Source organism: Stereum hirsutum (genome assembly GCF_000264905.1).
Source record: "Stereum hirsutum FP-91666 SS1 unplaced genomic scaffold STEHIscaffold_3, whole genome shotgun sequence".
NCBI lineage: Eukaryota > Fungi > Basidiomycota > Agaricomycetes > Russulales > Stereaceae > Stereum > Stereum hirsutum.
Genome location: NW_006763133.1, coordinates 1,432,483 through 1,455,545, shown reverse-complemented (window position 1 = coordinate 1,455,545; position 23,063 = coordinate 1,432,483). Strand labels below are relative to the sequence as shown.

The window sequence follows — 23,063 nt, the reverse complement described above, 5'->3', positions numbered from 1 at the left end:
GCTAAAGATAAAATGGCACGTTCCCGCCATATGAATGATACTAGGGGGCTGACCTTGCGGAATTCTCGCGAACGCCACTCGTTAACATCGAGGCCCGCTGCAAATAACCCGATGATGGACGTCTTCAATAATTCCTTTCTAGAAAGGGGTTGCGATGGTATAAGATGGTATGATGATACTGCGAAGATGAAATGATCAAGGAACTTACCCAGATGTGAGCTCTTCCCTAGGCTTGCTACCTGGGATGCTGTTCAAAAGACGAACAGCATCATTACGTTTCTCGAAAAGGTCCTTCATTGGCCGGCATTGGTAAGGTCTCATGTGACCACAGACACAGACACGACCTTCAGCATAGCATCCTGGGCAGATGACGAGCATGTCGCTATCATACTCCTGAGCGCAACGGATGCAGCCGAAAAAACTCTGAAAGATATCAGCACCGCAGAAGTCGCAGTCATACGTGTCCCCATCTTGATCAGAACGGTCGAGGTGTTTGAACGTGGCATGGTCTTTGCCATACTCATCCAGGAGAACTTCGTCGAACAGTTCTATCAGGAAGTCCATCTCAGCCACTAGCACGGAATCTCTAAAGGAGCCGAAATCGTGAATATTTTGTGAGAAGTGCGAAATGTTATATCAATGACACTTACTTGCGGAGCTTGATGTCCTCGTCAACATTCTGTTTGAGCAGACGAGTTCGGTCACAAATTGTGGCGTACACCAGTGATTTGCATCGGTAGGTCTCCATTCGACAGACCCTGCAATTTCTCTGAGCCAAATTCATCACTGTTCTCCATCTGCATTTGACTAACCTTCGGTAAGTAGGTAATTCATGGCGAATAGCAATTGATACCCCTTTCACAGTCATACGGGACCATGATGCTTTCACGGTGAGACCACCATGGTTGACGACTTGATGGCAGCTGCGGGGAGGAACCAAGACAAGATCTCCCAACTTCTGCTCTGTTATATAAACAGAGAACGGGGCTGTTCTGAGCTCTTCTATGGACACATGATAGGACTCCTTGTCGAGGACTTGAGGAACCTTCAGTGTTTGGAAGAATTGTGCGACCGCTGGAGCGTCCGAGCTTCGTGTCATGAACCAGAACTGCAAGAAATATTAGAGCCATAAGCAGAAAAGTGAGTGGAGCAGAGATCGAGCATACTGCAGAGCCAGAGTCCTTTGTATACACCATAAGGTTCTGCCCAGAGCTGGCGCAATTGTCCTTATGCATAGGCGTGAAGGTACCGCTGCCGCCAAGATAGCACATGAGCGTTTCCACTGAAGACTATGCGCGAAGTCAATGTGCATGCCCATAAGAACGAGTTATATGCATACCGTATATTGTAAGATATCATTCGACGAAAATTGTCGGCAGGATTCCGGTATGGCATCCGAATCCTTCAACCATGATTTCCACTCGTCCGGACAAGGAGCGTCCTTGGCGTAGCACCGCCTTGAATCTTTCGCGGACTTTAATAATAGTAGCTATTTAAGGGGTATGGGAAAGCGTAGGACTTACCGCTCGAGGACTGGTCCAGAGTTGGAGATTGGAACTGTGCTATGAAGTCTGTGGTCCGCATTTCTGCATCTCGACGAGTATGCACATTTCGGACGTTGAGATCTACATGCGAAGCATCAACTCAACTAGAGGTAACAAAAACGGTTGAACGGACTCGGAGGGGCGGTCTGAGCAAAGTATTCAAGTGAGAACTTCTCGGAAGGCCACTGTGGGTGCTCGTGAATGTCGGAGACCACCAGAGGTATGCCTTTAGCTTCATGGTCGGCTAAGGTCGCAGAGAGTTCTTCAGAAAAGATAGGGAAACGTGGAACATGAAAGAAGTTTGAGGACGAGCTGACGAGCTCGTCAATGTCCAGTCCTTCAACCAAGATGCGTGAAGCAGGCACTCTGTCGGTGTTACCGATTGAAGACATTAGTCAAATCCACAGCAGAACGAGTTGTGGCGTCAGGTGTATGTGGCGATTCTCAAGATGAGGAGAAAGGTAGCTGTATCTGAAGCAAACAGCTTATAAAACAGAATTTGGGTCAGGGAGAGAAATCTCGAAGGTAGCGGAGTCGATGGCGGGACGGTGATTGCTGTGAGACGGTGAAGGGCAGATCTATATTTGGGACACATTTGGGACGGAATTGTCGCGAGCTGTTACGCGTCGGTCACGCCGCGACGCGTTTGTCACGCTCGAGTGGTTTCCTCTTCCCACTCGCGTACCAACGTCCTTTCGACTTTCACCATCGCCGGAGGCCCTGCTTCCTTGCCGTCGCTCACGATGTCCAACCCAAAGCCCGAGTTTGACATCTGGGAGTTCGTGAGCTGCGCCAAGTGTCACTTGCCATTCTCAGCGGACCCTGCTGCGCCTCCCTTGGTTCCGTTCTGGCTCACATCGTGCGGACATGTTCTTTGCAATAACCATATTAGTTTGTCGCCATCTTCTCTGGCTCAAGAGTTTGTAGACTCATCACTGCTTTTTGTCCTTAGGCTCGAATCAAAGCTGTGCAATATGCGGAGAGCAGCGCGTTCAGATGGTCCCACTTCAGAGAGAGGTACTCGATGGCTTTCTGTCCAGGTATCGGTTCGTCTCTAAATGTGTCGCGAAAAAACAAGATGGACGCTCCTATGTCGGATTGGTTCGGAAATGTGACATACTCCCTAGATGCGAGTGCTCATGCTGTCAAAGTGCGTCCATTCTGTCTCATTATACCGTGCAACCAACCTTACGGCGCCCACCGAAGTTCCAATTAGACACACTGGCATCGCTCGTACATTATTACAAAGCCAAAGCCGCCCAGCATAGAGGTATATTCGAGAAACTGAAGAGTGAACATCAAGAGTTGAAGGTCGTTAAGAAGTATGTTACACTCCTTTTTCATTGTTACCCCTCGTAGCCCTCGTCTGATGGTCCGACTAGGGAGATTGAGGAACTCAGATACGAAAACCAGCGGCTCCGGCAGTATGCGGGGCTGAACGAAGGAGATCCATTAGACACGTTGAACCAGAATGGAAAGCGAAGTAGGATTGATGCATTTAGGTTCAGTACTATAAGCAGCTTTCATCTTTGTGCCATCGGATGACCTGACTTCTCCTACTTAGTGCTGGGTCGCACTCGAGCCCGCGGTCTGTGCCTACTCCATTGGGTCCCAACCGGCTCACACTACCTCCCAATCAACAGCAACCACACCTCGGTCAGCGTCAGGATCACAACGGCCCACAAGGCCAGCAGTCTACAGGTGGTTATGTCTCGGAACCTGATACAAGAAATCGCCCAGGTTCTAGCCGTTACGCACAGTACGGCATCTCCATGTCATGTTGTTCTGAGCTTCACTGACACGGTACACAGACGCTATGCCTACGCGCCTCCTCAGACTCCAGCAAACGACGTTTCTCATAGCATACAGCCAGGTCCTGCACCTCCACGAGCCCGCAATACGATGCCTCCCCCTCCAACGCCTCTCGGTGGCGGAGCCAGAACTCAAGACCGAGGACATTCTCGATTTGACCCTGCTTCGCCTGCCTCAAATCAGGCCGGAAGTTCGCGTCACCCGCAGGCAACCAAATTTCCAGCTGTCAGCTCTATGCAACCCCCACCCTCACGAGCACAGCATCAGACGGCTGCCTCTGGAGCAGTCGTCCCAAGACATCCACAAAGCGTCTTTCCTGCAGCCTCTTCGAATCACTTCGCTCCTCCTGGTTTTGCATCTTCTCAGAGATTTGTTCCCGAAACACCGTCTGGCAATTCGAGACGATTCCTCCCTCCAACTGTCACTCAGTCTGCGTCTAGATCTTCTCGTGCTCCTGGTACATCTGGCTCTTCTGGGACTCAGCGAATGCAGTTCGGACACGGTGCGCAGTTTGGGTGAAGGGTCGAGGCGCTTTGCTTTTTCTTGTACTCGTGCATTGTGTGGCGCGCGTGTGTTATCAGCTGAACTGTACTCTTTTTGCACTTATTCCATCGTTGCTGCTTGTATTTATATATATTGTATCTTGTACCACGACAAACATGACCATGACACCAATCCTTAGGGAGGTATGAAAGAAGAGAGTGTGGCGTGAGTGTGGCACTCACGGTTGCGGGCGTGCATAGCCATGCCAAGACGAGCAAGACACTGCTCCGCAGTGAATCATTCTCCCCTCTTCTTGCTCAGCGACGTCGAACGCAGCGCTGGCCACTGCCCTTTTCCCTTCTCCTTCTACTATCATCATCTTCACATCCTCACGACCTCTCCAAGTCCTTCCTGACCGTGTCTCTTCTGTTTTCCTCGCCTAATTCATCAACCACACGGCGCCCAGTCAATTATGAGCTACGCGGATCCATATGCCACGAGGCACCAACAGTATAATGAGCCGTATAATCAGACCCCTGCGGACTACGACCCTTACAACTATCGCCCACACGAGACATATAATCAGGGAGGCTACCAGGACGGAGCTTACAGAGACGATCCGTCTTACCCCACACAAGTGCCAGTGCAGAATGTAGGAAGAGGGAAGGAAGTAGGGTTTGAAGAGCCAACTTATGCTGACGCTGCGAGAACTCCTCCGTGAGTGCTTTGATTTATGAATCGCTTGTTGGAAATTTGGACGTTTCTCTACTGTACTGACGAGTATCATGATTGGTCGTCTGATTGTCCGTTCGCAGGGACTCACGAGGCCTCAGACAATGGAGAGCAGACAATCAAGGCAATCTATGGACGAGTGTGAGTCTGTCGTCGTCTCGCATGCAGGATACAAAATCTTACATAGACTCCAGGGATCACGTCCTAGATGTATATGCAGATTCTTCGGCTGCTTCGTTCTCACCGCCCTCTTCCTCCTAATCTCGATTTTACTTTCACTTGCTCTTGTACGCCATTCTGTTCCACGACTCGCACCTTCTCCGTGCTAAGATGTGCTGCTCTTACCAGTGGATTCAACCACCAAACATCGTTATTGGAGACGTACAAACATCAACATCCACAAGCGCGGTACGTCTGTCTTAACCACATCAGCAGCGTCTATGCTCTTATGCGGGTATCACCTAGTTCCAACTGGTGACGAATGGACTGCAAATCAATCTGAACGTCAGCATCGAGTACGTTGTGCGCCTCAATTCGTTCGATTTGCATTCTCTGCTTACCCCCTCCCTCAGCGTCGACAACCCAAACTACTTCGCCGTCGATTTCTCGAAGATTGTCGCCGACGTACGTTCCGATCTCTTCTCCGTCCATCTCTCTGGACTGAACGAGTTGTTGATTACACGCAACCTCTCAGATTTACTACCCCATCAACAATACTCTAATTGGCGGTGGTAACGAGACAAATATCAAGTTCCCAGCGGGGACTAACACCAACATCTCCTTCCCATTCGATATCAAGTACACGACCGACATCGACCCCGACGACTCCATCATCAAAGATCTTGCTACCAAGTGCATAGGTGGTGACCAAGTGACAGTCGACTTTAAGATCACTGTGAGTCGCGTCCACATATGCGCAGTGTTACGACATGAAATGAAAACAGCGCTGACATACATGTTTGGATTGTGTGCTTTTGATGTGAGTAGTTGAGTCTCAAGGTCTTGTTCGTCACGATCTCGCCGGTCGTGAGCAGTAGTACATCGTTCGATTGCCCTATTACCGAATCGGAGATAGAGGTAAGTCGTTCTCTCACCCAACAGTCACGGCTAGCATCTAACATACAGCGCGCGCCTCTTACAGGAAATCGCTTCGTCGCTAGGTCTCAGTAGTATCTTAGGAGATATATGATTGTGTTTGTAGGTACAATTGAGTTTAGTATGGATTGCCCTTCACCCGCAGATGTGTTTGGACTCGACCTCCGAGTTTCTTGATTATCGCTTTCGCTTTGTTTCATGATTTGAGACCCGATGGACGCTTTCGACATTCTAGTGGACTCTCTAGTATTACCATTGTGTTACCTAGTACCTTTGTGTATACGTATATGTGCACCTTCCGCATCTTGAAGGACAAACCCTACTGTAACCAGAGCCTGTAGAGGCAAGTAGGTCGATGTCTGGCTCCGCGAGGGAGATTGCCCTACTCATTCCCCCGGCCAGAGCCTGAGATGGTTCGCCGATCGGGCTCTGTCTACGCCGACTTCTGGGGCGCCGGTTACGTAGTTCTTGACCACCAACGAACCACCAGACAAAACAGACCCCTACAGGCGAAGTGCATGACTGAGACGATATGATCATATTAGTGCAAGTTCGACATCCTCCTCGGCTTTCCGAGTTTCTCATATCACCCCGACGAGTTTGCGGCCGGAGATCATATAGGCTCAGGTAATTCGTAGCATCTCTCTTCATCCCCCCATCAACCATGGCCTCCCCCGCTTCAGTCGCCGTTCATGAAGCTCTCAAATCTCCACCTTTCCTTACCGTCGACGGTCTCTTCAACTTCCGAGACGTCGGAAACCATTATGCTGCTGGTGCTGGCCCTGAACCCTCGGATGCGAAGCCGCTTTTCGTGAAACCATCCTACCTCTATCGCTGTGCCGAGCCCTCGCATATCACGCCTAAGGGGAGGGAACAGCTCAAGGAGCTGGGTGTGAAGAAGGTCTTCGATTTCAGGTCGGAGTTAGAGATCGAGAAGTATAAGCAGGGGCCGATGGATGTCGAGGGTGTGGAGGTGGTGCATTGTCCTGTTTCGGAGGAGGAGAAGTACGATCCTGTTAGTCTTGCGAAACGGTGAGTCTCGCTACCTTCAAGTTCATGATTGCTTTGATCTGAATTGACTCTCCATCGATTCGCTACTGGTCACAGTGTCCAAGACTTTGGTTCGGATTCGACTCAGGTGTGTGGTGGCGAGAATGGCCTTCGGGGCGTATCTGACGACCTCACACTAGGCATTCGCGAAGCTATACGAGGGTATCCTAGAGGGAGGTGGCCCTGCCTTCGAAGCCGTCTTACGCCACGTGAAAGATCATCCAGATCAACCGTGTGTGGTTCATTGTACAGGTCCGCTCTCTTACCATCTATCATCTTGTCTCTTCTCAACAATATACGCACTGTACTGACAACCCTACGCCATCTTTCTTTGTTTAGCTGGAAAGGACAGAACGGGAGTCTTCTCCGCCGTGTTTCTCAAGGTACGAGTTACCGTTCGCTTCCAATTGACGTATGCAGTTCACCGCGTATATATTTATATCTCTGCACCTTGTTGCGGCAGCTACTGGGCGTGAGTGACGAAGACATCGCCAAAGACTACAATCTCACCGAGATCGGGCTGGAACCGCTCATGCCGGCTCTCATCGCGCGGTTCCAGAAAGAGCCTCGGTTCAGAGATAACTGGGAGGCCACACTGAAGATGGCGAGTGCGAAGTACGTCCTCTTCGTTATTCTCGTGGCCGTCCATCTTGATTTTCACCTTAATGCTTCTCCTGTGGTGTGTGGTGACCTGCGCTCAGGCCGGAGACGATCCTGAAGACGTTGAGCATCGTTCAAGAGAAGTACGGGAGTGTGGAGAGCTACCTGAAGGCGAGGACGAGTTTGACTGACGAGGATCTAGAGGCTATCAAGAAAGGCTTGCTGATCGAGTCCTAGGTGTGCTGATAGTAACAATGTAAAAACACGTAGAGGACAAGAACATACTAGCCATGTTGTACTAGAGGAGATTGTATTGATACCCAATACAGTTGCTATGGAATACTAGTCGTTTATACAATGGAAAATACATTCAATCCATATATTCTGGCAGAAAAGCTCGAGGTGTACTGTGACGGTTCGAAGAAGCCTCTATAAGTAAATAAATGAGTGATTCCAGGAACCTTTCGAGACCGATGTACTAAACAAAAACCCAATCAGCGACCAGCCTCCCCTTTCCCCATTTTCATACTCTCAAATCTCTCCCATTTCTTCTTCTCCCCCTCCCCCTCTCCCGCACCCACCTCATCTTCTCCCATACCCTCCTGCAACGTCTTCTCCACTTCCCCCTCACTCATCTCCATCTCCTTCCCGATTTCTTGCCCCACCTCCCTCTCTTGCTTCCTTGCTTCCTCTTCATTGACCCCTCTCGCCCCCACATCCACCAAACACCTTCCCACACACCCCCTCCACTTCAAATGTCCATCCACACCCTTACATTCCACATTCTCCACCCCCTGCACCTCCACTTTTCCCAATCCCGCCACACCCCAACTCGCCTGCGAAGCTCTACTCAATACCGCCAATACATAATCTTGCGCTGCGTAACCGTTCACCAGTCTCCCCGACACGAGACGACGTATGGAGGACCAGGGTCGAGGGTCGGTGGACACGGGAGTGCCGAAGAGGAAGACGTCGGAGATGAGGTGCGTTGTGGAGGAGGGTGGATATTCGGCGGTGTTTTCGGCGAGGATGCGGAGGGCTTCGAAGATTACGAGGGAGCCTAAGGAGTAGCCGGTCAGAGTGATTGGACGGGTACCAAAGGCGTGTGAGGAGAGGAGGGTGGCGAGGACGGCCCCGGCTTTGAGAGCGAGAGCTCTGGCGTTCATCCATGGGTTATCTGGATGAGTAAAGTGAGTGCGTCAATAAGACAAGAAGAAGCTGAGAGCATAGGGTGGACAATGCGTACCGATGATTTTGCCGACTTTCAAGAAGGCCATCGGTGCGAGGGAAGTCATGAGGGCGGCAAAGATCGTTCGTCGGATTATTTCCGCTTGAACGTACTTCATAGCCTGCGACTTCACTAGTGTATACATCGCGTTGGACAGATCCTCAAGGGCTTGAACCTCCTACAACCGTATTGAACCTGAATGAGCATCCGGACACGAACAAGCGCAAACACAGATGCTCACCCACTGCAGCGCAAACGTATCGTCTCCCTCAAATACTGTCCAAGGCGCAGTAACATCACCCTTCTCGCTCAACCACCCACTAACACAAAGTCTGAGTGCCAACGTCTCTTTAGGCTTCCTCACGGGCACGACCTTCAGATCCCTGATCTCCCTCGTATGTCTCTCCACCATATTCGCAGTAGTCTTCGCTCCATACGCGCCGAATAGTGCACCACAAACGACACCCGAGCTCGCAAGGCCACTCGCCAATAAGCCAACAGCAGTGCCACCGACTCCAAGAGCACCAAATAGGGCACTGACGGCTCCTCCGACAAGAGGCGCGGCTAGGCCACCAGTCACCCCTACGAGCACGCCACCTGCCACAGCGCCGAGACCCATTCCCATCATGCGCAGTGTTTTACCACTGTCTGCATGTTTCTTCTTCGCGCTATCGACGTACTGTTCTGCGTGCTTGACAGCAGCATCGGGATCCTTGAGAGTGGCAGCAACGACAAATTCATCTGGCGGGCAGTCTGGGGAGAAGGCGGTGAGGAAGGCGCGTGTGCGAGCAGAGTAGCGTTTGGAGGAGGTGATGTGGAGGAATAAGATGGCGTTTAGGGTTCGAGAGAGTTGGTCGGGAGGTGGAAGGGGTGGGAGGTCGCCGACCGAAGTATCCGACAGAGGGTCCAAAGTCGGGCATTTGCCTAGAGAAATGAACCGATCCCCCGAGATCAGGACACATTAATGTGTATGTCAACTGTAGAATGACCGCAATAACGCACCTCCTCCGGGTTCCTGACACGCAAACCACGCATTCTCTAGTAAGGCCTGTCCCCAGGCGTCGACCTCGCGCATAAACTCTTCACGGGTTGCAGTAGCTTCTTCGTTGCTAGCATGTGTGTCAGAGGAGTGATGGAATTCCTCCACACGAGCGTAGAGCTCTGCGGAGTGACGATACACGGCCAGTCGACGAAACAGGTGTTCGAAGAGGGTCTGTCTGTCCGCCTCAGAGAGGTCTTTTGGCGGGGTCAGTTTCGACAAGTCAGCCATGCTTAAGCCTATAACCAAGTGAGTGGTGCGGTATCAGAGTGTGTTCAAGGTTGTCTGCCGAAAGAGAACGTCGACCAGTTTGACTAGCGCTTGCAAGTGCTGCCTGCATTCATCCGGGAGGACAGCCATCTTGCGGAGAGTATGATGACGTCGGCTCGTCCAGCAATAAATGACACTGAACCCTCTTGAGCCCAGCGAGCGAACCAACGGCGAAAAAGAACGGTCATGCTCTCCGGAATAATGTCTTGAAGCATTTCGACCGTCCAGTGTATACCCTCGATATCTGAAGAACTCGTCATGAAAACGTTGAAGGAGAGCCGCAGAGACAGGCAGAGACGTGTCTGGCATGACAAATTCATGATGGCGCGTTCAGCACGTGACCTGCATCGCGTCGCGTCGCTCGTGTCGCGGCACTAATCGCGATCGAGTTTGTTCTGTGTGCCATTGTTCTCTTGCCGCCGGTGCCATCTGTGTCATGACTTCTGCCCTTTGTCCCGTTATCGCCATCGATACCGTTAGCGTGTGAATATATTTTTGCGAACAGATATAAAAGGGCGCCCTCCTAGCTTGACCTTCACATCACCTCCCTCCCTCCAACTTCCACCATCCCGACCAACTCATCCCTCCCTCTTCCCCTCCCCTCCTTTACACCTCTTCAGTACCATACTCCACGCGTATTCCTGGTATGGAAGCGCGTTTCGGAGGGAGCTGCGTCGCTGCCGATGAGTTAGGCCGGTGGACGCCTAGGACACCCTATGCCGCTCTCCCGGTTGGCGCAGTGACCTCCTCCCGCTGTTGGTAGCCCATCGACTGGACGTGGCAGGTGGTTAACTTGACCCACTGGGGCCTTCCTCGTTGTGCGACCCAGCAGTTGGGCCTTTTCTTTCGATTTCGTTTGAGGCTGGTCCTCCCCTTTTCTCTCCATTCCTGCGCCTCGTCCACCCTCTTTGACTCCTTTACTACTATACTCACGCGTATTCCTGGTATGGAAGCGTGTTTCGGAGGGAGCTGCGCCGCTACCGATGAGTTAGGCGGTGGACACACGACACCCTATGCCGCTCTCCCGGTTGGCGCAGTGACCTCCTCCCGCTGTTGGTAGCCCACCGACTGGACGTGGCAGGTGGTTGACTCGTCCCACTGGGGCCTTCCTCGTTGTGCGACCCAGCAGTTGGGCCTTTTCGTTTCGTTTCTTCCGAGGCTGGTCCTCCCCTTTTTTTCTCCTGGTACAGCGTCGGCCTCTTCGTGGCCCAGGAGACCAGTACCTCTGTGGAAGAGGGAAGCAAACAGACGCTCGTGATATTCATCACCTATCCTTCAGCTATACAATTCCACCCTCCCGCTCTAGACGACAGGTCCGCCCAACGACTTCCTCAAGAGCATCAAGACCCTCCTGGTATAGCGTTGGCCTCTTCGTGGCCCAGGAGACTAGTACCTCTTCGGAGGGAAGCTAACAGACGCTGAAGAGATGGGTTGGATCACTGACGACGTGTACGTTCTCGTTCTTCTATCGCGTTATGTTACTCTGTTTGTTGACGTCCACCGTTCCAGTTCACTCGCAGCAGCTTCGAGAGACACCGACACAGTGCCGGTGCGTGAGGTCTATGTTTCTTGTTTTGTTTATATCAGTGCTCCAGACGACAGGCCCGTCCATGTGGCTCCTGTACTATACACAACCCGGAACATCGGTGGGCGAGGGGTTCGATCTCTTAAGTGGTGGTGGACCTTTCGCACCGGAGGCTGTTTTGACGACCGTGCGGGGTAACCGTCGGTTCGTATTCCTGAACCACCCACCAAGACCGATAGACGGCAGAGCGGACGTATGTCATCTACGACGCTTCAAAGGGTGGCAGGTTGGGCCTCATGTTCCTCCCTTCAATGGGCAGGGTCATTTTATGATCATGATGAATATAACTTTTAGTCGAGTTATCTGTAATTATGTGTGCAAGGAGGGTAATCATCAGCCCCATGCAGTACTGCGAAAGGTCGTTTTGGCTCGCTATAGGGACCTAGCCTCCCCGTCTCTGTAATACGTCTCGCACCACACTCTCCGAAGTCTCCCAGAGTGTCTTCGCAAGAGCCGGATCTCTCGCCTCCTTCGTCAATGCACCCACCTCGCCAAACGGTACCAGATACTTCCCCTTGTACGTCTCTCTCGCAGCCGCGACCTCTGCCGACGTAGCGGCGAAGAGTGACGTGAATGCACCTTGTAAAGGGGTGATCGCGAAGGGGTAGGTAAGATATAACACCCAACGAGGAGAATTGTCATTGAGACCCTCTAGAGTGGGAAGACGAGGCGCAACGATATCAATATAGGTTCCAAAGCGACTGTGAGTCGTGGGGATATGGTAATGGGATGGATGTACCTGTGTCAACGGTCCCAGGGTGGACTGCTAAGACGGTTATAGGAGTTCCTTCGGCATCGAGTCTACGCTGGAGCTCCGCTACCCAGAGAATGTTCTGCAACTTCGTCGTTCCTATTCCATTGCAAACAGTGAGCATGATCAAGGCAATAGTGCACACTGTACAGCACGGATAAGGAGGTGTACCATATCTCCAGAGCCTTGTGAAAAAGGTGTTTTCTTTTCCGGGTTTGCCTTGAACAGAGTTAAGAGCTTCCAGGCTAGAGAAGTCCTTCGATCCCGCTTGGTTGTATACCGCCGAGCTGACCTGTGGAAGCCAAAGAATCGCATCAACGATAGATGCAAACGTAGTGTTCAAATCAAGGACTTACAGCTACAATGCGCACGTCAGCTCCAGGCAGTTGCGCAGTTGACTTCATAAGAGGCAACACGGTCTCTGTGAGAACGAAATGACCAAGGTGGCTGTAGATCAATGCTCAAGATTAGCGAGCGAACTATCTAGAAAAAGCAGAGATGCATACTTGACAGCCACACCCTTTTCGATGCCGTCCTCAGATAGTTCATAATCCCTTGCAGCCCATGCAGCATTATTAACTAATAGCGTCCAATACCAGCGGCCGATTGACAGACCATGTGAGTAGTGTCCTTAGATGCGATTGATTCTGCCGACAAGATAGAAAAATAAACACTGACTTAGAATATCTAATCGTGTCTCCTTCTGCAGCAGCTCTTCCCCAGCTTTCTTGGCAAGTCTCATGACAGACAAGTCCAGCGGCAACCACACCAGCCTATCCTCCAAATCAAGTCCATGAGTTTCTTTTCGCATCCTGTCAATGGCATCCCTAGCCCTAGACTCAGACCGGCAGCCAAGGTAGACCTTTGCTCCTCGTTTCGCCAGTTGCAAAGCAGTCTGGAAGCCCACCCCCGAGCTGAGTTGCACGCGAGACCGTGTGAGGCCAGTGAGTGACCATAGAGATGGCGGGGGTGACGATGCATGCGTACTTTGCTCCAGTCACTAACGCGACCTTTCCTGTCAGGTCAGGAATGTCTCGAGATGGGTCGTATGTTGGCTTAGAAAACAAGAAGCCCATGATGTATGGCGGAACACAGGATGGTATGTATGCAAGAGCAAAACACCGCTCAATTGGCTCTCTTGCGCACACAGCGGCATGACGTGGCACGTTCCCATACAGTAGCCTAGAGTGGATTCCACAATAGGATCCGAAGGCTGTCAAGCTGAGGTTGTCCCTACTTGGTCCCTTCAGTCATCGTAATGAGCAGCTCAGAACAGTGATGGGTGTTGTTGCTGAGCGTTTGGCGCTTAGTGTTGAGCCCTTCCTTCACTGATCTACACGTCTGTAGTATAAGTGGCGCACAGGTACATTCGCATCGTACCGCGTAGAAAACGTGTCGCATCTTCGATGTGGTTAGCTGCGATGTGCCAGCTCTTACTGGTCGAAATTATTATTTCTCTTCAAGATGGAACTGTAGCTGGAGATAGCACGGCGTCAAAGCAGGGCATTCGATCTGGGTCCACTTTGCATCGTGGATCTGAGTCTTTGGCTGGCCGCGCTCTACGGGACTCGTTGGGTATGGCGAGGTGGACATTACGTTGTTCTGTGCGAGTGTACATCGTCAAGGAAGCTGTTTGGTGAAGTATCAAACCCAGAATCGTCAAGAGCGAGTGAACAACGATCTTGGCATCAATGGGACACAGAGTTCTCGATAGATACCAGGAACATCTACCATGGTCATAATAGGGAGCCCTTCGCCGCAACGTAGACGGCTCACACTTCAAGGCATAGGTATTGAATTTATAGAATGAAGCGACGTGGCTTACCATCAAGACCTAGTCTCCTCGTCTCTGCAAAGTGTCTCGCACAACACGTTCAGAAGTTTCCCAGAGGGTCTTCGCAAGTACGGGATCCCTCGCGTCCTTCGTCACTGTGCTAATCTTACCGTACGTCATCAAAAATGCGCCCTTATACGTTTCCTTTGCAGCCGCCACCTCCGCAGACGTAGCGGCAAACAGCGACGTGAATGCGCCTTGTAAGGGGGTCACTGCGAAGAGGGAGGTCAAACAGACGAGCCACATAGGGAGGTGGTCGTATCCCTCTGGATTAAGAGACAGGGGGACTTAATGTTGTGGCGTGGAGTTAAGACAACGGCGGTGACATACCTGTCTTGACGGACCCGGGATTGACTACTATGACGGTTATAGGAACCCCTTCTGCGTCAAGCCTACGCTGGAGTTCCGACGCCCACAGTACGTTCTGGAACTTCGTGGTCCCTGTTCAATGGACAATAGTGAGTGTGAACGGTTTGATCAGTGTGAGTTGTGCATACAGTGCCTCCAGAGCTTGGAGAAAAAGGTGTTCTCCTTTCCAGGTTTGCCTTGAACAGAATTAAGGGCTTCCAAACTAGAGAAGTCCCTCGATCCCGGTGAGAAGTACGCCACACTGGCAGAAGTGACCTATCGAAGTCAAAGAGTCGCGCCCGCTGTTAGTGAGCGCAAATATGTTGCTTGGGATTCTAAACATTCAAAGCTTACAGCCACAATGCGGACGTCAGCTCCGGGCAATTGAGCGGTTGATTTCATGAGAGGTAGCACAGTGTTTGTGAGGAGGAAGTGGCCGAGATGACTGGAAACCGATGCATAGACTTAGCAGTTCGATTGTCAATTGGAGGGAGAAGATACACACTTGACTGCTACAGCCTTTTCGATACCATCTTCGGAAAGCTCATATGCCTTGATGGGCCACGCAGCGTTATTAACTAATTGTGGAGAATTAACGATGAGTATTTCGCCTCTGACCGGCTCCCCTTTTGAAACGGAAACTGACCTAGAATGTCCAACCGCGTCTCCTTCGACAAAAGCTCCTCTCCAGCCTGATTTGCGAGTTTCATGACCGACAGGTCAAGTGGCAACCAAACCAGTCTGTCCTCCAGATTAAATCCAGGAGCAGCTTTGCACATTCTGGCGATAGCATCTTTGGCTCTTGACTCCGATCTGCAGCCAAGGTAGACCTTTGCTCCTCGTTTCGCCAGTTGCAAAGCAGTCTGGAAGCCTACCCCCGAGCTGAGTTGTACGCGAGACCATGTGAGGCCAGTGAGTGACCATAGAGATGGCGTGGGTGACGATGCATGCGTACTTTGCTCCAGTCACTAACGCAACTCTTCCTGTCAGGTCAGGAATATCACGAGAAGGATCGTACGTTGGCTTGGAGAAAAAGAAGCCCATGTTTGTGACGAAGTATAAGATGAGTGCAAGAGAGAAAGACAAGTCAACACTCGCCCAAGGCCCCAAGCTGACACTCGTCGGAATTGCGAACCGTGCCGGTATAACGCGTACACGTCCGGACACCACTGGGGTGATCATGATTTCTGCAATTAGAGCTGGTCGAGCTAGTCTCCTTCACAGACATTTATAATGATGACAATCGATCACTGTTATAAGTGGTCGAGCTGCGTCGCCGTCTCAAACGACAAAGAGTGATGCATGATGCCGCATGCACGATGGGTCAGAGGAACAAAGATCAGCCTCAGGGAAATCCCGGAAAACGGGTGAGGAAGAGGTCTACGCGTCTGTGGCGTTCAGTCGCGGTCCACGTGGAAAACGCGTCGCGTTGGAACCGATCGCGCCGTGCCAAGCATGGTATTGTCCCTTGTCTTGCCTGCTGGTTCTGCCTTTGTTCTGCATTCGCTCCGGCACAACCGGTGACACATCCTTAGGCCTGCCCGACGATCTTTGTTTCATCGAGTGATGTAATGGTCGCAAACGCGCAGCCTTCGCTTCGCAAAAAGTATAAAAGGCCCTCGTCCAAGACTCTTTCCGTCCCAGCGTCATCCCATCCTCACAACCTCTCACCTACAGCACGACGGCTCGAACACACCGCCGCCTCTACTCAAGCACCTGCCTCGCCGGGCTTGGGTACGCTTCACTTTTCTCATTTTGTACTATACTATGCGCGTCTTCCTGGTATGGAAACACGTTTCTCGGGGTTCGCTGCGAGACCAAGGGTGTCTGGGCATATGCATGCCGCTTCGCTCGTGCTGCATACAGCCACGATAACATTCGCCTGCGGTCGACACAGAGAGCTCCCCCGCTGCGGGATCGTATCATCGACTGGACGTGGCAGGTGGATAACTCTGTCCCACTGAGGCCTTCCTCGTTGTGCGATTTCGACTTCTGGGCCCTTTTTTGGCTTCGGTTTTTACTGGGTGGTGGTGTTGTGTTTTCTCGGAGGAAGCTGCAAGACCGAGGGGTGTTTGGGTGAACGTATGTGACACTCATCCCTTGCTTAAACCAGCGACCTTCCCCGTCGCGGCTAGTTCATCGAGAGGACGTCGTGGTTGAAGAACTCGCGGCTATCCTCGGTGGGCAAAACCGACTTTGGGCCCTTTCTTTCTTTGGTCTCGACTTCTGTGATTCTTTCTCTCTTATTTAAGTACTAGATGCTCGGCGCGGCAGGGCGATGGACACGACTTCCTCAAGAGCGTCAAGACCCTCCTGGTATAGCGTTGGCCTCTTCGTGGCCCAGGAGACTAGTACCTCTTCGGAGGGAAGCTAACAGACGCTGAGGAGACGGATTGGACCACTGTCGACGTGTGCGTTCTCGTTCTTCTATTGTATCATATTATTTTGTTTATTGACGTCCCACCGTGGTAGCCCAACCGTACATCGACACAGTGCCAGTGCCCGACGTTTATGTCCCTTCTCTCATTGATATCAGTGCTCCAGACGACAGGCCCGTCCATGTGGCTCCTGTACTATACACAACCCGGAACATCGGTGGGTGAGGGGTTCGATCTCTTAAGTGGGGTGGACCTTTCGTACCGGAGGCTGTTTTGACGACCGTGCGGGGTAACCGTCGGTTCGTATTCCTGAACCACCCACCAAGACCGATATATGGTAGAGCGGACGTATGTTATCTACGACGCTCCAAGGGGTGGCAGGTTAGGCCTCATGTTCCTCCCTTCGATGGGCGGGGTTGTCTCTTTGATGAAAATATAGCTGTTGGTCAAGATGCTTTGCCTCTGCGCTGAAGTTGTGCTACACATGTCACGGTCGTGAATTATATAGCAATCCTCTGATTAAAAAGGCTGATTAGGATAGTAAGCGACACCAGCAGGATTTGAACCTGCGCTCCCAGAGGGAAACAGATTTCTAATCTGTCGCCGTAACCACTTGGCTATAGTGCCATGCAACTGCAGGTCTTGAGGGACAACATGATGTGGATACTGTCAACGCTCGAACGGGACCGACGAAATGGAGTGATCCGGCAGATCTGCAGGGCGGGAGTCACATCGCTAAACGCGCTAAAGTCTCGGTTCCTGGCGCAGAACCTCGTCTTCTCTGCAATAAACGTCTGATGAGTGATGCGCTGTCGGACCCGCTCACTCTCGGAGACACCGCCACTGCCGATCACTTGCTCTTCCTCCTAAGCCTTGCTAATCCCGTACTAAGCAGCACATGATGCTTAATTGAGCCTCAACGACGGCCTATAAGTTCTAGAGACCGGATATATCCCCCTCTTGTCTCTGGCTGCTTCTGTCCTCTCAGGCTGCATCTCTAAATAACCCTTCGCGCATTGACATGGCGACCGCGCCAGGTCCAACATATCTCCAGTCCTTTGTAGGAGGCATCGGTCTCGCTCTCCCCGTCCATACCTTGCTTGTTTTGAACGGCAATGTCTTTGGTATCTCGGGGTTCTTGCATCGTGCGGTTAGAGGCCAAGTCGAGGGCGCGGTGTCCGTGCTGGGTCTGGTACTGGGAGGTGCGCTCGTTGGGCTGCTTGAAGGCGCGGGTAGGGCGCCGAGAATGTTCGATGCGGCTGGGCCTACGGTCATGATCTCGGGTTTGCTTGTTGGACTGGGGACGAAGGTATGTCGTTGGTTTTAAGTGCATATATCATCATCGGAATACTTACTTCAACCAGATGGCGAACGGGTGTACTTCTGGGTAGGTGTCTTCGTCCACATAAATGCTTTGTGCTATCATCGTTCACTCAAACAACAACATAACAGACATATGATCTGCGGAATGTCAAGACTGTCCCCTCGGTGCGTACCCTCTCAGGTCTAAATGACCGGCATTTATTGACTATCTGCATTCATACAGCTCCATCGTAGCCACCGCCACATTCATGCTCACTGGGTTTCTCACAACTCGCGCCCTTCACTCTATGTCCTTACCATCGCTCGGCCAACCCGATTTTACACTCGGGCCACATGGTGTGGCGTTCGTCACCGGTTGCGGTCTCTCCCTCCTAAGTGCCATCGGCCTTTCATACCTAGTATGCCAATTTTCCACATAGTACATACCCTTGGTCTTCTAACCCCCCTCTTACTTCCCCCCTCTAACTCTTCTCTCCCACTCAAGCTCGGCCCCCGATCAACACCTCAAAAGACTGCATCCTCTCAACCAACCCCCACCTCCAAACCACCCCGCCTGCTCATCTCCCTGTTCACCTCCACCTCCTTCGCCTTCTCCCTCCGTCTCGCAAACATGACCTCCCCACTCCGCGTGCTCGGTTTCCTCGTCCTTCCTCCACACCCATCGTTCGACCCCTCGCTTGCCGTTCTCGCCGTCGGGGCCCTGCCACTAACCATGCTGCTGTACCAAACGCATATCCGGAGCCAGAGAAAGAAGGGAGTAGGTTCTTCTGGTGTTGAGGCGAAAGCGCAAGTGGCAGCGAAAGCGAAGATAGACTGGAGACTTGTGACGGGAGCTGCGCTGTTTGGCGTCGGGTGGGGTATGGAGGGCGTCTGTCGTAAGTCTTCAGCCTTCCTCTTCCACGATTTTTGCTTCCTTGTAAATGGGTGTACTGATGTTCACTTTCTCTCTGTCATCCGTGGACTTCGTCACATCATCATCGCGTAGCCGGTCCTGCACTCGTCAATTTCGGCCAAGCCCTCGTGACGCGCTCAGGTATCCAACCCGTTGCGATCTGGCTCCTCTCGTTCGTCGTCGGAGGGTTCCTCGCGCCTTCATGACCTCTCACCGGCCTATATATGCTCCATTCAAGACGCACCTCATCTCATCATCTCATATCCAACGCTCCCGCTCACCTACATTCCACATCCATCCATACTCAGCACCCAACCACCACTCAAACGCTCGCCCTCACACTCGTGATTCAGTCCTTTCCTCCGAAGTCTGCTTACGACAATACATGACTTTCAGATTCACATTCAGGCATTACGATATCGTTATTATGGTACAATGACGAGTTCTCGGTCTCACCATATACCCCGATCTCTCTGCCGCTCACGCCCATGCCTACACTTACACTTACATTATAATATGTACGCATTGTCTCAATATACTTATCAATCGGTCAAATAAAGGCTTCGGGACCCAGCCAGTAATGGAACGACGGATTATTTCGACTGACTCGATTCATTCACACTTGACGAATGGACCAAAGCGCAAGGCAGCCAAAGAATAAATAAATATACGGCCTAGAAATACAAACACACCACCATCACCAACGCCAACGCAGCCGAAAAAGGGCCCCAAACGAACCTCCCCTTCGAAGACGAACATTTGCCAGAAGCCCTACGAGTCCGACTTCATAGGCTCAGCAGCCCCCGACGGTCCTGCAACGCTCGAAACTGCACTAACACTGCCACTGGCGTTCGAGTTCGAGTTGGTGTTGGAGTTGGAGGTCTTACTCCTTCCCCATCGCACAGCCAGTCGTTCGCCGTCCATATCAAGTCCATTAGCCCACGCTTGTGCCGCCGTCTCGGCCGTCGCGCGGTCTTTGAAGTTCACGAATGCACACCTGTGAAAAACAAGATAAATAAAAGCAACCACTTAGAACTGAGATTGAGTCGGTCGGGTAAGAGATAGGGACAGTACCGTGATTTTGCGACGTGGACGATGGATCGGACTTGGGAGGGTTGGATCATGGGGAGGGATTGTAGGACGCGAGTGCGCACGGTCGTTTCGGTCGCGGCGGGTGGGAGGGAGGAGAGGAAGAGGGAGACCTATGAAAACCCGAATGAGAACAGAAGTGAGCGTTAAAAAAGTATGTGGTGGGGAGGAGACGTACGACTGATGGGTCCTCAGGAGGCGGGAGACCTTGGTTCGTGGCATGTGTTCGTAGGATCTTGCGAGCGACGGGGTCGTTACGACCGTGATACCGGTCCTGAATATTTTGTTTTGAGAGCTCGTTCTCGATTGGCTTTTCATGCCTGCACAACCAGCCACAGAATTAAAGACGGAACGAAGTTAGTCCGTCAGCTTCCGGTAAGCATTGGTATGTGCAAAGAATGACGAACCTGTAAGGACATTCACTACCTCGCTTACAATCCCCTTTGATGAAGAACGAGCAGACGTGTGGCCTGTTGCGTTTGTAGTAGGGATCCGTCCGTGCGAGCTGCTTCAACATCTCCTTTCCGGCAGTCGACGCCTTTCCCGAGTCCAACAAACTCTTGTTGCCTTCCAACTATTCCCATTCAAGCATAAGTCATGCGACATATCCACAATATTGCAGAGAAATAAAGGGAGAGAGACGCACCTTCCCCTCCATATTCTGCGCATAATACTCCCTATTAATCTCGCTCGTCGGCGCCTCATTCTGCAACTGCAGTGCCGTATCCCTAACCTGCGTGGGCAACCCATACTCCAGATCTAGGAGACACGTCTGGCAGACATTCTTAATCTTTGCGCAGGTCTGGCAGACGACGGTAGTCTTGTAACGCATGCCTGTGCCAGGGTTCCAGCGGAAGACGGTGAAGGGACGAGCGCAGGTGCCACAAGAGCGGCCGTATTCTTGTTTTGACTGTGTATGATAAGTGAGTGGTGTTATGAAAGATAAAGATTGTGTATATGGTTCGTACCATTCGGACGAAAGGGTTGTCTCCTAGACCTGGAGGTAGTATCGAGATGTTAGAGCTGGTTTAGAAAGAGACGAGAAGGGTGGGACGCACATGTCTCGCAGAGGATGGGGAAATCACTCTGTTCCCAGCCAGCCTTGTTGATGTCTGCCTTGGGAGGCATTGTGGTGATGCAGGAATATGTGGCAAAGGAAGGAGTCAAGAAAGAGTTGTTTGGATGATGCTCGTTCACTTCAGGCCTGAGGTTCACCTGAACGCCTGGAAGCAGAGCGTCGCTGACTCAGCGTGCCAGGAGTTCGGCGTCTCCTAAAGCGGATGGTCAATTGAACTCTTGCTCGACTCGCTGTTTCTCGTGCCCTCCTTGACCTGCGCATATAAAAATTCATAACGAACTGGGCACTGACGCTGAAGCGTCGAAGGATAGTGCATTGATGCCAAGTTCTTGGCCACATTTACTCCCATGCTGTCACTCTAAATTTCACACGACCCTCACCTTCGAGTCATTTTGAACTCGAACAAAGCTTGCTCTTACTGCCCTTCAATATGTTTTGATTCCCTCGGAGACCTCCCGACGGTTCCCGGGTGTACGCTGGTGGTAGACTCTAGTCAACTGCTTTTGGATCTACATCAACTTACCCTTTTCTGGCCTGACCTACCCCTGGTCCATCTCCACGTCCATTCTTCTGGGTTTGTTGCCTTCACACGAAGTGTTTGATGTAGCAGACCCTTGCTCAGCTGCTCGTGATTTACTCGCTCGTATAAATAGAGGTGTAACCTCCACGAACTTGAAGGCACCTATCCACCCCCTCTCCGTCTATACTCCTCATTGCATCGCGGTTTTCCTGTAAACTCTAGTCCATCATGTCCGAATCCACCTACAGGAATTTTGCCGTTGCCGGCGTCGGCACTATAGGCAAATACATCCTCGAAGAACTGCTCAACCAGAAAGCCGCTGGCAAAGTAGACGAGATCGCCGTCATCAGCCGCGCAGTACGTCCCGCCACATATCCTTGCCACACTAAACCACACCGTCCATAACATCCGCATTGACCACATTTAATCCCTCCCCTAGGAGTCCCCTAGCCCTTCCATCCCATCCCAAGGAGTAAAATACATCCAAACAGACTACAGTCCCTCATCCCTCCCCGACCTCGTCTCCGCCCTCACCAAATATAAAATCGACGTTGTAATTTGTACCGTCGGTATTCCTGCGCTCTTCGCGCAGCAAATGGTGCTCGCCTCCGCATGCAAAGAAGCCAAAGTCGGGACCTTCATACCCTCTCATTTCGGGCTGCGTCCAGGGAGGCCGAACGTCCCTACGGATATCGAATTGAAGGAGAAGTTAGGGAATGGGCCGGATGGGGTGGGGTTGACGACGACGATTGTGGGGAGTTTTGCGGATATGATATTCAAGACCGTGTCAGTATTTCACATAACATTGGAGATGGGAGGTGTGCTCTGATCCACCTCACCGTCAGACATGGCTCACGCAAGCTTTCTATTCTTTATTAGTCCCAGGGCCGGGCTGATCCTGGAGACAGGCGAGGCTTTAATTCCCGGAGACGGTACGACTCCCGTTTCCTGGACAGGCCGTCGAGACATAGCGCGATACATCGCCTACATCGTCACCACTCTCCCTCCTTCAAAGCTCCGAGACCGCACCTTGCGCTTCGAAGGCCAACGAATCGTGAGTATTAGCGTCCCTGACACGTATCCTGCGCTATTTTTCCCTCTTCCTGATCATCGTACACCACAGTCCCTCAACGCAATAGTCAAAGAATACGAAGCCCTCACGGGCAAGAAAATCAATGTGACGTTCCTGCCCATCGAAGAACTGGAAGAAAACGTGAGAAAGAATCCGAATGATTGGGGGAGCAGGTTACGGTTGACGTGGGCCAAGGGCGAGGGCTTGGTCAATTTTGGGGAGGATAGCGATGTCGATAATTTTGAGTATCCGGAGTGGAACCCGAAGTCGGTCGTGGATATTATACTGGGAAAAGATTGAGATGAGCAGTGCACATTGCGTCCATGTAGCGCGTGTTTCC

At 51.8% G+C, this 23,063-nt stretch overlaps 9 protein-coding genes and 1 non-coding gene across 10 annotated transcripts; 4 read left to right on the top strand and 6 right to left on the bottom strand.

Annotated features, from left to right (window-relative positions):
• Positions 1-646: 646 nt before the first annotated feature.
• STEHIDRAFT_50811 (uncharacterized protein) lies at positions 647-1,936 on the bottom strand (the record flags this gene model as incomplete). Its single annotated transcript, XM_007300347.1, has 6 exons — positions 647-758; positions 813-1,108; positions 1,167-1,289; positions 1,340-1,457; positions 1,520-1,625; positions 1,666-1,936. The coding sequence occupies 6 exons, from the start codon at positions 1,934-1,936 to the stop codon at positions 647-649; spliced, it is 1,026 nt and encodes a 341-aa protein (XP_007300409.1).
• A 2,199-nt stretch (positions 1,937-4,135) lies between these two features.
• On the top strand, positions 4,136-5,994 carry STEHIDRAFT_118945 (uncharacterized protein). Its single transcript, XM_007300900.1, has 9 exons — positions 4,136-4,556; positions 4,655-4,712; positions 4,766-4,858; positions 4,920-4,979; positions 5,037-5,086; positions 5,144-5,195; positions 5,266-5,466; positions 5,559-5,648; positions 5,713-5,994. Exons 1-9 carry the CDS (start codon positions 4,312-4,314, stop codon positions 5,758-5,760), a joined length of 897 nt encoding a protein of 298 aa, XP_007300962.1. The 5' UTR covers positions 4,136-4,311; the 3' UTR covers positions 5,761-5,994.
• A 225-nt stretch (positions 5,995-6,219) lies between these two features.
• On the top strand, positions 6,220-7,696 carry STEHIDRAFT_145071 (uncharacterized protein). The gene is made up of 6 exons (XM_007300899.1): positions 6,220-6,698; positions 6,774-6,804; positions 6,857-6,968; positions 7,056-7,099; positions 7,180-7,331; positions 7,418-7,696. Exons 1-6 carry the CDS (start codon positions 6,331-6,333, stop codon positions 7,551-7,553), a joined length of 843 nt encoding a protein of 280 aa, XP_007300961.1. The 5' UTR covers positions 6,220-6,330; the 3' UTR covers positions 7,554-7,696.
• Positions 7,697-7,810: 114 nt separating this feature from the next.
• STEHIDRAFT_166164 (DUF726-domain-containing protein) lies at positions 7,811-10,119 on the bottom strand (the record flags this gene model as incomplete). The annotated part of the gene is made up of 4 exons (XM_007300898.1): positions 9,547-10,119; positions 8,786-9,468; positions 8,563-8,722; positions 7,811-8,493 (listed from the first exon to the last, which is right to left on the bottom strand). The coding sequence occupies exons 1-4, from the start codon at positions 9,812-9,814 to the stop codon at positions 7,811-7,813; spliced, it is 1,794 nt and encodes a 597-aa protein (XP_007300960.1). The 5' UTR covers positions 9,815-10,119.
• Positions 10,120-11,820: 1,701 nt separating this feature from the next.
• On the bottom strand, positions 11,821-13,265 carry STEHIDRAFT_51478 (NAD-P-binding protein; the record flags this gene model as incomplete). Its single annotated transcript, XM_007300411.1, has 6 exons — positions 11,821-12,089; positions 12,178-12,288; positions 12,361-12,481; positions 12,546-12,636; positions 12,864-13,103; positions 13,177-13,265. The coding sequence occupies 6 exons, from the start codon at positions 13,263-13,265 to the stop codon at positions 11,821-11,823; spliced, it is 921 nt and encodes a 306-aa protein (XP_007300473.1).
• A 581-nt stretch (positions 13,266-13,846) lies between these two features.
• On the bottom strand, positions 13,847-15,415 carry STEHIDRAFT_118942 (NAD-P-binding protein; the record flags this gene model as incomplete). The annotated part of the gene is made up of 7 exons (XM_007300897.1): positions 13,847-14,289; positions 14,354-14,464; positions 14,521-14,647; positions 14,726-14,816; positions 14,877-14,949; positions 15,018-15,253; positions 15,327-15,415. 7 exons carry the CDS (start codon positions 15,413-15,415, stop codon positions 14,024-14,026), a joined length of 993 nt encoding a protein of 330 aa, XP_007300959.1. The 3' UTR covers positions 13,847-14,023.
• A 1,879-nt stretch (positions 15,416-17,294) lies between these two features.
• Positions 17,295-17,376, bottom strand: STEHIDRAFT_t89. The gene has a single exon. It is a non-coding gene; the product is annotated as a tRNA-Ser (tRNA).
• Positions 17,377-17,756: 380 nt separating this feature from the next.
• STEHIDRAFT_166163 (uncharacterized protein) lies at positions 17,757-19,294 on the top strand. The gene is made up of 6 exons (XM_007300896.1): positions 17,757-18,058; positions 18,114-18,136; positions 18,202-18,237; positions 18,296-18,470; positions 18,557-18,947; positions 19,058-19,294. Exons 1-6 carry the CDS (start codon positions 17,771-17,773, stop codon positions 19,168-19,170), a joined length of 1,026 nt encoding a protein of 341 aa, XP_007300958.1. The 5' UTR covers positions 17,757-17,770; the 3' UTR covers positions 19,171-19,294.
• Positions 19,295-19,609: 315 nt separating this feature from the next.
• Positions 19,610-21,310, bottom strand: STEHIDRAFT_74165 (uncharacterized protein). The gene is made up of 7 exons (XM_007300509.1): positions 21,112-21,310; positions 21,022-21,050; positions 20,700-20,963; positions 20,461-20,627; positions 20,232-20,373; positions 20,039-20,166; positions 19,610-19,961 (listed from the first exon to the last, which is right to left on the bottom strand). The coding sequence occupies exons 1-7, from the start codon at positions 21,179-21,181 to the stop codon at positions 19,736-19,738; spliced, it is 1,026 nt and encodes a 341-aa protein (XP_007300571.1). The 5' UTR covers positions 21,182-21,310; the 3' UTR covers positions 19,610-19,735.
• Positions 21,311-21,879: 569 nt separating this feature from the next.
• Positions 21,880-23,023, top strand: STEHIDRAFT_153687 (NAD-P-binding protein; the record flags this gene model as incomplete). Its single annotated transcript, XM_007300895.1, has 4 exons — positions 21,880-22,008; positions 22,091-22,469; positions 22,560-22,705; positions 22,775-23,023. 4 exons carry the CDS (start codon positions 21,880-21,882, stop codon positions 23,021-23,023), a joined length of 903 nt encoding a protein of 300 aa, XP_007300957.1.
• Between the last annotated feature and the right edge of the window lie 40 nt (positions 23,024-23,063).

What these genes read in the sequence shown, in the direction of transcription:
- STEHIDRAFT_118945 (XM_007300900.1), top strand. Translation starts at nt 4,312, where the DNA reads ATGAGCTACGCGGATCCATATGCCACGAGGCACCAACAGTATAATGAG. An exon ending in CATCAACATCCACAAGCGCG is followed by an intron (nt 4,980 to 5,036) that starts GTACGTCTGTCT and finishes GGTATCACCTAG; the next exon opens with TTCCAACTGGTGACGAATGG. An exon ending in TCTCGAAGATTGTCGCCGAC is followed by an intron (nt 5,196 to 5,265) that starts GTACGTTCCGAT and finishes GCAACCTCTCAG; the next exon opens with ATTTACTACCCCATCAACAA.
- STEHIDRAFT_145071 (XM_007300899.1), top strand. Translation starts at nt 6,331, where the DNA reads ATGGCCTCCCCCGCTTCAGTCGCCGTTCATGAAGCTCTCAAATCTCCA. An exon ending in GTGTGTGGTTCATTGTACAG is followed by an intron (nt 6,969 to 7,055) that starts GTCCGCTCTCTT and finishes TTCTTTGTTTAG; the next exon opens with CTGGAAAGGACAGAACGGGA. An exon ending in TCTCCGCCGTGTTTCTCAAG is followed by an intron (nt 7,100 to 7,179) that starts GTACGAGTTACC and finishes TTGTTGCGGCAG; the next exon opens with CTACTGGGCGTGAGTGACGA.
- STEHIDRAFT_166163 (XM_007300896.1), top strand. Translation starts at nt 17,771, where the DNA reads ATGGCGACCGCGCCAGGTCCAACATATCTCCAGTCCTTTGTAGGAGGC. An exon ending in GCGAACGGGTGTACTTCTGG is followed by an intron (nt 18,137 to 18,201) that starts GTAGGTGTCTTC and finishes ACAACATAACAG; the next exon opens with ACATATGATCTGCGGAATGT. An exon ending in GGGTATGGAGGGCGTCTGTC is followed by an intron (nt 18,948 to 19,057) that starts GTAAGTCTTCAG and finishes ATCATCGCGTAG; the next exon opens with CCGGTCCTGCACTCGTCAAT.
- STEHIDRAFT_74165 (XM_007300509.1), bottom strand. Translation starts at nt 21,181, where the DNA reads ATGCCTCCCAAGGCAGACATCAACAAGGCTGGCTGGGAACAGAGTGAT. An exon ending in CCCCATCCTCTGCGAGACAT is followed by an intron (nt 21,051 to 21,111) that starts GTGCGTCCCACC and finishes TACTACCTCCAG; the next exon opens with GTCTAGGAGACAACCCTTTC. An exon ending in GGTAGTGAATGTCCTTACAG is followed by an intron (nt 20,374 to 20,460) that starts GTTCGTCATTCT and finishes CTGGTTGTGCAG; the next exon opens with GCATGAAAAGCCAATCGAGA.